General features: G+C 37.4%; 1 protein-coding gene across 3 annotated transcripts in view; it reads left to right on the forward strand.

The window, feature by feature from the left end:
- The window catches only part of lhfpl4a (LHFPL tetraspan subfamily member 4a), a 36,060-nt gene that overhangs the window by 21,257 nt on the left and 3,047 nt on the right, over positions 1-11,756 (forward strand). Inside the window, exons 2-4 of one of the 3 annotated variants that reach the window (XM_016443820.1) lie at positions 2,663-2,899; positions 5,085-5,101; positions 5,720-5,758. In XM_016443820.1, coding sequence (XP_016299306.1) covers positions 2,663-2,899; positions 5,085-5,101; positions 5,720-5,758 — 293 coding nt within the window. The remainder of the gene's footprint in view (positions 1-2,662; positions 2,900-5,084; positions 5,102-5,719; positions 5,759-11,756) is intronic. The other 2 variants (XM_016443821.1, XM_016443822.1) reach the window with 2 other exon arrangements.

Genomic DNA, 11,756 nt, shown 5'->3' on the forward strand with positions numbered 1-11,756 from the left:
GTTGGAAGATCCAACCATGGCCCATTATAAGATTTCTAGCATGGACAGTCAGTTTTTAATTTTTTATCCATTGGTATTTTATAGAATCCATTTTGCCATCTATCTGAACAAGATATCCAGGATCTCCGGCAGAAAAATAGGCCCACAACATTAAAGATCCAGCAGTATATTTCATTGTACACATGGGCTGCTTTTTTATCCCTTTGTGCACCAAACCCATCTTGAGTGTTTGCTGCTAAAAAGCTACATTTTAGTTTCATCTGACCATTGAACCCAGTCCCGTTTAAAGTTCCAGCCGTGTCTAGCAAATAAATATGCTGGAGTTTGTTTTTGGATGAGAGCGTTTTATTTTCTAGTTTTTTCTTGAAACCCTCCCAAACAACATTGGTTTTTTTTTTTTTTTTTGTGGCTTTCTGACCCCAAGACTCAACAATTTTCTGCAGTTTCTCCAGCTGTGATCCTTGGAGTCTTTGGCCACTCTCCTCCTCACCGTGCATTAGGACGATATAGACACATGTCCTCTTACTGTATTAGAGAAAATTATTTATTTCATAATGTGATTTTCCCCTACTTTCACTTTTTTTTTTACTTTAATTAAAGGTTAGATTTTTATTTTATTTTATTTTATTTTTTTTAATGAAAGATCAAGTGGATAAACAATGCGGATTTATTTCATATTTTCAATCATATTTACCAAGGGTATGAATAATTTTGAGCACAACTGTATATTAAATATTCTCATTTTTAAGTCACTTTGGAAAAAGGTTAATGTATGAATATAAATGATGTCCATGTTTTTTTTTTCCCCTTATGCAAAAATGTTACAAAGGAGGGCATGACCAAAAAAGCACTGGTTGCGTGATACACAGGCAGTCCACTGGATTGCACTTGTTTGCCTGGAAATCTAACCAAACAAAAAAAAAATGTCTTGCATTTTTTTTTTTCTGATCTATCACCTTGGTTTTAAAATGTAAATATATTCCAATTTGTTACTATAACTTACAGTACCTCACCCTTTATAAATGAGAAAAGCCTTGATGAAATTTTGCACATCCCTTTTTAGGTTGTTTCTTACAGGTATAACATTAATGCATCCTTCCTAATTTTTTTAAAGGTTTTGAAGTGGACCTTATGCCATGTCAGTCGTTTTCAACCTTGTTCTGCTCTTTGGGACTAAAAAAGATTGTCAGCAAAAAAACTAATATTTTTATATAAACTTGCTCTTTATGTCCTTTGTTTCTCTCACTCTCCATCTAGCAGATACAGTTATGCTAGAACCTTGTAACACTTTATATTGCAGTGCCTGTGTAGTGTATATACAAAGTATGAAGTACAAGCAGCTGCAAAAAATAATTACACAGTTAAAATGTAAACATGTAACACAATAGCACAGTATTTGTTAAGTTACTTATTACTTACTGCTGTGTAGATGTACAGCAACATGAGCGCTGTAAAATAGAAGGTGACCAACTTTTCTATATGGTACTGTTTAGATTTATGGTTAAATTATTCATTTGTCTTAATTTATATGTAACTAGTGTTTGGATATTTTACACATGTACTCTGACCACTGTTTCTTTTTAATTTATTTATTCATTTATTTATTTTTTTCAATTTTTGTGATATTTTTTTAATGAAAGATCAAGTGGATAAACAATGCGGATTTATTTCATATTTTCAATCATATTTACCAAGGGTATGAATAATTTTGAGCACAACTGTATATTAAATATTCTCATTTTTAAGTCACTTTGGAAAAAGGTTAATGTATGAATATAAATGATGTCCATGTTTTTTTTTTCCCCTTATGCAAAAATGTTACAAAGGAGGGCATGACCAAAAAAGCACTGGTTGCGTGATACACAGGCAGTCCACTGGATTGCACTTGTTTGCCTGGAAATCTAACCAAACAAAAAAAAAATGTCTTGCATTTTTTTTTTTCTGATCTATCACCTTGGTTTTAAAATGTAAATATATTCCAATTTGTTACTATAACTTACAGTACCTCACCCTTTATAAATGAGAAAAGCCTTGATGAAATTTTGCACATCCCTTTTTAGGTTGTTTCTTACAGGTATAACATTAATGCATCCTTCCTAATTTTTTTAAAGGTTTTGAAGTGGACCTTATGCCATGTCAGTCGTTTTCAACCTTGTTCTGCTCTTTGGGACTAAAAAAGATTGTCAGCAAAAAAACTAATATTTTTATATAAACTTGCTCTTTATGTCCTTTGTTTCTCTCACTCTCCATCTAGCAGATACAGTTATGCTAGAACCTTGTAACACTTTATATTGCAGTGCCTGTGTAGTGTATATACAAAGTATGAAGTACAAGCAGCTGCAAAAAATAATTACACAGTTAAAATGTAAACATGTAACACAATAGCACAGTATTTGTTAAGTTACTTATTACTTACTGCTGTGTAGATGTACAGCAACATGAGCGCTGTAAAATAGAAGGTGACCAACTTTTCTATATGGTACTGTTTAGATTTATGGTTAAATTATTCATTTGTCTTAATTTATATGTAACTAGTGTTTGGATATTTTACACATGTACTCTGACCACTGTTTCTTTTTAATTTATTTATTCATTTATTTATTTTTTTCAATTTTTGTGATACAATCCTTTGTCTCAGTCTCTCAACTTTGTCTCTTGGCAGCTGTGTGCCTGGTGCTGGGCTGTTTGATTTTCCCAGATGGCTGGGATGCAGAGGTCATCCGGGATATGTGCGGAGAGGAGACAGGAAAGTACACACTGGGAAACTGTTCAGTGCGCTGGACTTACATACTGGCCATCATCGGCATCCTAGATGCTCTCATCCTGTCCTTTCTTGCTTTTGTCCTTGGAAACCGCCAGAACGACTTTATGCACGATGAAATCAAGGCTGAAAATAAAGGTGAGAGATGGCCTACAGATTTTTAATCAATTAATTAACTGGTTATTGTTTGATATGACAAAACAGTCGCAGTGTTGCTGTGGATTTTTTTGGGATGCCATCATTTTGTTAGCTTTGTTTTGGTGACTGATATGATGTGTAAGTAAGCTTGAGTGACTGGGGATATTTACACTTGGCCATCATAACTAATCAGTCATGAAAAGACCAAGTGTAAGTGTCTTCCAAGACACATTCAAGATGCACTGCAATCCAATCTTCAGGATGTATTTCAGACGCACCTCTTTCAAATGGAAAAGCATCTGCTTGTTCATGCAACATATGCAAGTTTACTCCTTCCAACTGGGAGTATGTCGGCATACGGAAGATTGGTAGCCCTATAATCCACACATGAGTAAGCAATGACGGGTGAGACGGATGTAGCAACCGCAAAACTCAAACATTAACTGCCATATGGGCAGAAGAGAGTTTTATTATTACAACAGAAATGAACTACTTTTAGCTTCATTAGCACAGGAAGGGGCTGTTTTGTGGCCACACATTTAGGTAGCCAAACATTAATAGAAAAAGCTCAATTGCAAAACATTCCGAACAATCAAAAATGCATGAAGTGGCCAGGTGTAAATACTACTCTGATGAGTGTGTACAGACGTATACAGTATGCTCATATCTTAAATCAGACTTTTTGACAGCATTTCCATATTTCCTCATCCTGTGAATGCTTTTACAACAATCAATAATTGGCAAGAAAAAAAGAGAGAAATCTGAAGAAAAAACACCCCCAATTCCTTTATAGCATTCCAAATCAACTGGGGACGTTGTCATGGTTACGTCAGATTCCAGGAAGATAAGAGGATCTGCTGCTTTCTCCCCAGCAGCTTGGCACTCCACCGCTGTCATGGCACATACATGTTCACCATCAACCTTGCTCTCTGCTAATTAATTTGGAAAGAAGGTACATAAGCGATGACGAGAGGAAGAAGAAAAATGTGTGAGTTTGTGTGCACAGCATCTGTGATATCTGGGGCATAGGTTCTGAAAAATCAATACAAACCTTGTGGGAGGTTGCCAAACCTGATTTTCATTAAATCTCATTCATTAAAATTCATTCTTTGACATGTTCCACTACATGCATTGTGTTGGTCTAATGTTAGAAAGACTCTTCCTGGGCTTTAAGACTATGCACACTTATATAAGGTGTACTAAAGTGAGATCCACCTGTGAACATACCATTAACATCATGACAAGACTAAGATATGCCCATGGTGCAGGACACAGAATCTTAACATTACCCAGTAGCCAGTGGAAATGAGATGAACACCGTATGTACAATTGGATATTACAAATATTAGCCTACGGCGTTCAAAGCAAGTAACTGTGTGTCATTGGAAATTCAGTATATACAGGAATAGCAGTGTATTTATTTTTATTTTGTGTTTTCAGAATGGAGAGCAGTCTATTGATGTGTGATAGAGATGTGGACTGTGCACCTGATAGCTGTGTTGCTTGATGTAATCTATGGTTGTCCACCACTGATCATATGAGGATAATTCTTATAATGAAATATAAGGCATTTTTGAGGGAGTGTGCTGGCTATATGGAGCCAGAATATATGCAGTGGATTAATCTGAAATGGAGCAAGCAAGTACAAAATGGAATGGATTGACAAACAACCTTCCATTTTCCACTGGTTTTGCATCAAATGTTGTGGAACTCCATCCTATATTGTCTTGGCTCAATTTAACCATTGTAGGTCTGCTTTGATGGGCTCAGTAAAATGTTCCATAAAAAAAAATGTATCACTGGTTTACTAAAGGCGAGTGCAGGAGTTCTAAACTCAGAACAAAACCACCAGCACTTGCATACAATTAACCAATATAACATCAGGACAATACAAAAGATAGTGACAGTTATTTGGACTGCACATGATAATAAATAAACAGGATGGTTGATGGCACAGTTAGCATGACAAGAATGAGGAGCATGACAGCAAAATCAAGAACACAGAACCTAGTGCTGGACAAAAAGCAATGACTACAAGCACTGATACATTGATATAGATTTCCATTGTCTTTGTATTCTTCTTTTGAAGGCTTTGGGGGAAAATCCAGTATTAAAACTGGTAAATAATGCAAACTCTACACAGCACACACCTTACTAAACAATCACTTCTATTCTGTCTTCACAGATTTGGCAGTATCCAGGGTAAGTCGTTCTGCTGCTGTGACTTTTGTGCTTGTGTGGTCATGTAAAGTTGTTGTGGCACAAACATTAGTCTTGTAGTATCTCCCTGACTATATGTATTTTCTGTTGTCATGGTTAGCAATTAGCTTACTTTATAAAATCCCCATTTTTGCACACATATACTTATTTATAAATGTCATTCATGGGTAGACATTAAAAACACAAAGCATAACAAGACATTTATTATTCAAAGCAGGTAAAAGACTGCATGAAAAAGTGCATGTGTCAAAAGCTATGTTGGCGAGCATGGAAGCAAATATCTGGCCTGCTATTTGTACTACACGAATATAGCTCCTTTTGAGCCTACCATGTGCAAGACAATTTATTACAAAACATTTTAAACTGAACTCTGGTAAAAGAACTGAGCAAATGTTTTCCATGCTAATCAAAGTAGGGTGTTTCTATACAATAAATTTGGAGAAAGAGTCATTCAAAAAAACAACAACAACTATTCTATGTGCTCTATGTGCCTCTATATTAGGCATAGTTGGTACATCTGATTGTTGGTGTATACAGTCAAATGTGTATGAACAGCTGCAGTGTTATCAGAATTTTATTAACAGCAGTTTTCCTCCACAGCAACCTCTACGTGTAGGGTCATCTCTTCGAGTGGATGGAGTAAGCTCTTAACTTCAGTACAGTTTAACTTCACTGTATCTTATCACTCCCTAAAAAACTATGCATGCAATCATAGCATGTAGCTCTAATCTGATATTACCAAGGAGCTTCACACTTGGAATATTTTCTGATCCTGTCAGCTCTAATGCTAATGAAGTAATGGTGTTTAACACTCCCTTGTTGTGTCCTTTTGTGTGTAATTTCCTTGGCAGTGGCGTAACTATCTGCATTTCAGGTAGAGTAGTCACAGTTGGGCCACAACAACCAAGCCCTGTCGCATTATTTTACATTCACATTCAATCCAACTCTGTTATTAAAAGGATCTGAAAGAAAGGTCAGATCAGTGGCGTAGTCCTAAAAGATTTACTATCAGGCAGTCCCTTTAAAAAAACTTCACATAAAAAAAAACACATAATATCCAGTGTTTAATTTCCCTTGTTTTTTCAACTGAAAATACATAGCATTTGTCACTGAAAAGAAAACTACTGGCCATGTACACACTCCTCTGAGTGCTTTTATCCACTTCTGTACAAAACATTATAAGTATAGTGACAACAGCATTTACAGAAAATCTGCATAGTGTGTACAAAGCCGAACTGAACAACTAGTTTTTCAGTTGTTTCTCTTCTTCAAATAGTCTACTGGATTTGATTAATCCTGTTAACTTCCCAAAAATGTTGGGATAATTTTTGTATTTTGGGGGGGATTTTTTCCCCACCTTGTTACACTTATGGTTTTCCCAGTCAAAAATGACTGGCCTAAAACATAGCTAATAAATCTCATGTTATGCTGTACTATCACCAAATCTTGAATTCAATGTTTTTGTCAACTTATTTTCTTTAAATTAGGACAGGTTTTGTATTTCTTTTTGGAACTAATTGATCATAAGCCTCTTTGATCTTGGCGTATGCACTTCAGTTTGTTAGTAAAATAACCATTATTTGTGGGTAATTTGTTCATATTAAAATATGCCCTGTTTAACCAGGAAGTTTGTTTTGAAATTCATATTGATTGATTGATTACTACCAAACAAGAATGACCCAGTTGTTCTTGAAAGAGCTGCATGGTGCATACAAATTCCACTAAATGTATACTGAATTTTGACTTAATCACACATTTTGACTTAAGTCTATCTCTGTCCACTGTAGTTTTACTATAGAACATACATAAATATTTGCGAGGTTGGTAGTAACTGCTAATTATATATGAATGTAATAAAAAATACAAAGTGAGACATGCTTGATATATATAAAATAAGTGCAGTTTCTGTCCTGTCAACGGTGAGCCCCATGTGAATTTTTAAGTATATGTAAGGGTGTGCAATTTTATATGAATTTGCATGATCTTGTTTTTGTAGGGAAAACATCACGATGAGTGTTCTCCCCTAAACCCTATGAGGGAGCAGATTGCACAAAAAATATTTAAATGAGATGACAATACATTCATACGAATTTGCAACCAGTTCACCAAATCATAAAATACTTAAGAATTTCTGAAAAGTATGCCCCAGAGAATGGAAAGCATTGGGTTCATTTGGACGATATAACAGACTAAAACCAATGATTAATTTAATCATTTCTAAGATGGACAATGTTATGTTTTTGTGAATTATCATGCCCTGATAAACCATTACACCCCTAGAAACAGTATACTGTAACATGACAGTTGTTTGTGTACTTCTGAAGCAGCAAAACAAATGGGTATATCAAAGGTATAAGCAAATATTGATCATTAAATGTGATTGTATACTAATTGCCCTGGAAAAAAGTAAGCGTATGGCCCCAATTACACCACTGGTCTCAATATTATGAACGTAATGTAACATATGCATCAGTGCATATGTATTTTACTTTGTGTATCCCATCTATGGTGGCTACCTCCAATTTTTATTTTAGATTAAGCATATGCATATGGAAACAGGCCAGGGTCAATAAAGTTTATGATTTTACTGTTTTCCCCTTTCTAATTCTAAATTGTACAGTATGAACATTGGATCATTAAGAATTCCACCTCTAAAATGTAATTTTATATTTAAAAAGCCTAATCGCACAAATTAAAGGAAGAAAGAAACAAAGCCATGGGATAGTTGCCAGGGTTTAATGGCGTAATTATTATTCAATTGTAATTAATTATATTTGTGATCAAATAATTATTTACCCCAAGTTTCATTTTAAAATGCAGATAGTGGTGGGAATCCCATAAAATGGTTTTGCACTAATGCCTAGACATTCCTAGTTACGCCACTGAGTCCTACAATCCTCTCCTAATTAAAGCACAGCCTCATACTTCCAGCCTAAGGAATTATTGTAAACTCATTCTTGTATCTTTTGTTACAAAGTTGAGATGATGTGGCCCACAGACATAATAAAGGCATCTTAAAGAAAGTTTCAAGTATCTACACCTGGCTTCTCATGTAAGAATACTGATTAGAAACTGATTGTGTGATCCATCTTTAGATTACTGTAAATTGCATTCACTCCCAAAACCCACGATGATTTATTATGACTCATGTGTGTAATCTCATTTTTGTTAAATTGGCTAATTCTTCAACATGAGTCATCAGAAAGTGCTATATTATTAAAACAGCAAAGAAGACAGTGAACTTCCACAGAGGCCCAGTCCAATAAATGTCTGTATATGTTTGTGGGATACTTTGATGTAGTCATAAAATATTTGTCATTCACTAAAAACAACAACAACTACTACTTGACAGTACTTTCAGAATAGAAAAAGGATATAGCATTCAAGGGAAGTGGTTCTCAAATCCAGTTCTGGGGTACGTGCGTAAGCACAGATTTGATCTTAGAATGTCTGTACAGTAAAATCCGTGGCAACATTCAGATTTATAAAAATTGTCTTTCACATGGAAAAGTGCTTAGTGTCACGTCAGGGTCTAAGCAGACATACACAGTTTTCGGTGTTCTAGTACAGCAGGTATTTGGAAATTTAAACAATTCTTGCTGCTCACCATTCTCAAGGAAAGGATTTGAACTCTATTATGTTAATTACATTAATTAGGTGGTTTTTAAAAGGCAGAGATCTGAAACCATTCAGCTCCACACAATTTCAAGATCATTTGCGATTTATAAATTTCACACCTGAAATAGGGGCATATGTATGTTTTGTGCATTCAATAGTTCTTTGAATCACACCTACACACATTTTGGAAATGACTGTAAAATGAAATGTAGGAGAGTTTCTACACAACATTTTAAAAATGAGGCCCCTGGTGTTCCACCAAACTGCACATTTTATATGTCTCTTATCTGATGCGCTCAGTTCAGTTCATGGAGCTCTCTCCTAATGAGCCGATGATGTGAATCAGCTGTGTTAGATAAGGAAGACATACAGCATGCGCAGAGCAGTGAATCCCCAGGACCAGAGTTGAAAACCACTACATTAAGAAGTCTAATAATAATGGTCGGGGGTGGAGGATTATTGTGCCACATGCATTTCTTTTTCCACATGGACTCCCAGGCTTGCAGACAATATGTCATCTGTGGAATCACCCATATCTGTCTTGTTTCACATGTCTTGGCATTCCTATTCGGTTACCTGTTGAGTGCTTTGTCGTAATGTTGTGTCGGTTCCTGAATTCTTCTGTTCTTTGACTATGTTTTTTCTTTGCCGAGATCATGTTTGTTTGAAAAGCCTGTGAAGCCTGTGAACCGACCATCTGCTAGTGATTCCTCATTCAAACATGCCGTTACAATCTAGCCAGCATGGAATCATCTGAAGGTGATCAGCTCTGGGTCACCAAGGTGTACTTTTGGGAAAAACACAAGTCTCAGCTTTCCCAAATCCAGCCCCTTAAGCTTGATCAGGGTAAACTTGGTTTAAGCCCTGTCTTCTCTGAAGCCCTGTCTTCTTTCTCATTAGATCTTGAAAAGTATTATCGTTCAGTCTACAGCAGGGAAGCACAACTACTTTTTCACCTTCACCAGGGGAGTTGAATATGGGACTATGCCATATTGGACTTCAGTCTGCCTGGACAGTTGTTGGAAATAAAGGATGAGATCCAACACCGTAATTGACTTTGTTTGTGTTCTGGTAAGCTGAGTCTTTATTTAGCAGCATGTCCAGTAAAAGCTGATGCTTGTCAGTAGCTGCGGTTCTATTGCTGTGAGCAACACTGCTTTCTACTCATCAGCTCATTAGTAGCAAGACCTGAATTGATTGTGTCTGATAAGGGAGTGTGACGAGTGTTTTTTGTGACGAGGCCTGGTCCTCTCTCGTCCTCCACTGTCGTCGCTCCTCCTTTTATCCTTCTGGTGCTCCTCCATGGGACTCGAGACCAGTGTGTGGTGCAGGTGTCCCTCATTATCTTTCACTCTACCAGCCTCGCTCCGCTCCCATGGCTCTCGGCCCCGCCCCACTCGTCACAGGGAGGAATACAAAATATGTAGTAATAGTGCTGGGGGCCTCCAGGGCTGGTTTAAAAACGCCTGTCCTAGGCAACCACTCCAGGGAATGCTGTCCTTTCCAGTAACCACTGAAAAGAAATTTCTTTTTATTTTATTTATCTTCAGTTCTTGCACATCTTTGCCTCATGGTTGCCTCTTTATCTATGCCAGAGTGTAGAGTCACGGGGAAAAAACAACTCCACTTAATCCAGGCGTGTTCCATCCTGCTCCAACCATCCTGCCTGGAAGATTCTAGTGAGTCTAAGGCTGCTTCGGATGTGTTTAATTAGGGTTAGAGCTAAACTCTGCAGAACAGTGGCCCTTGTATATCTGTGTGGTGCCGCTCTTGGGGTTTATCATCCTGCCCGAGTGTTCAGATGGATTCAACAAATACTTGGGTTTGCCAATTTCTTCCCAAGGTTTATCTGGAACTACAGTCAGGTGCCCCCACCCCCTTAGTTGTCTGGCATAGCTCTGCTCAGAGAGCATTCGGTGACCATACAAATTCACTTTCCCAGATATTGATGTCCAGTTTATTGCAAGCAGTCCTCTTTCAACACTGTACAGGGACAGCAAGGTGAACCTCTGTCTCTCCACAGGATAGAGAATCTGTGACATTGGAAATGAGAAACTGTTGGCTATTAAGTTGACTTTTGCAGGAATTACGACTGGATGGCGCAATCAGTGTGAATTACTACAAAAGCCTAGAATACATCCAAGCAGTCAAGTGTTTGAACTACCGTTAGACCAGACAGACACTGTTCTATGCTTGCTTCCAGTTTTCCCATTCTTACTGCACAAAATATCTGATGGCTTTCCTTTTCCTGCTGTCATTCTGCCCAAGGATTTGGTTTGGCCTTGCTTATTTTTGTGGGACATCAAGATCCAGGTTTAGAGAGCTCTCCAGCTCTCCTCTGTTGGACATTCTTTTTGCCTTTATCTGTATGTTATCATTTTTCATTAAAGACTGTGAACTAACCGTCCATCTGCTAGTGGATTGCTCATTCAAACATAACATTCATCAGCAGCAGATTCTGTTATAGAGCAGTAACGCATATACATGCATTGACATACAGCAAAGCAAAAATTTTACCGCATCCAACATATACAAATTCTCACCCCAGGATGGAATCCTAGTAATTACACTGTCCGTTATCTGCAAATATATCTTGTTGCCTGAGTTTAAAGGGGTCATATGATCTTGCTAAAAAGAACATTATTTGGTGTATTTGGGGTAATGAAATGTGTTTATGCGGTTTAAGGTTCCGTGTCCTCTTTTGGAAGGCCAAACAAAGTAGTTTCGCTTTCACAACGAAACACACGGTGGGCTAGAGTGAGCGGAGGCCAGCAGGCTAGAGAACAGCGCGGCCGGCGGATTCTACGAAGGAGCGTCCGGCGGGCTTGTGACAACCACATGTGACGACCCCGGGCTGGACTCCGCTTCATCCACAGTGAAAGCCGATCCGGCGATCTACAGCGCGAAGTTGATGTATTTCCTCAGTGACCAGCACAGATCAGCTCTAGGCACAAAGCGGATATCGTCCTCTTTTGGAAGACCAAACAAAGTAGTTTCGCTTTCACAACGAAGCACACAG

Source organism: Sinocyclocheilus anshuiensis, unplaced genomic scaffold (assembly GCF_001515605.1).
Source record: "Sinocyclocheilus anshuiensis isolate Anshui unplaced genomic scaffold, SAMN03320099.WGS_v1.1 scaffold1867, whole genome shotgun sequence".
Taxonomy (NCBI): domain Eukaryota; kingdom Metazoa; phylum Chordata; class Actinopteri; order Cypriniformes; family Cyprinidae; genus Sinocyclocheilus; species Sinocyclocheilus anshuiensis.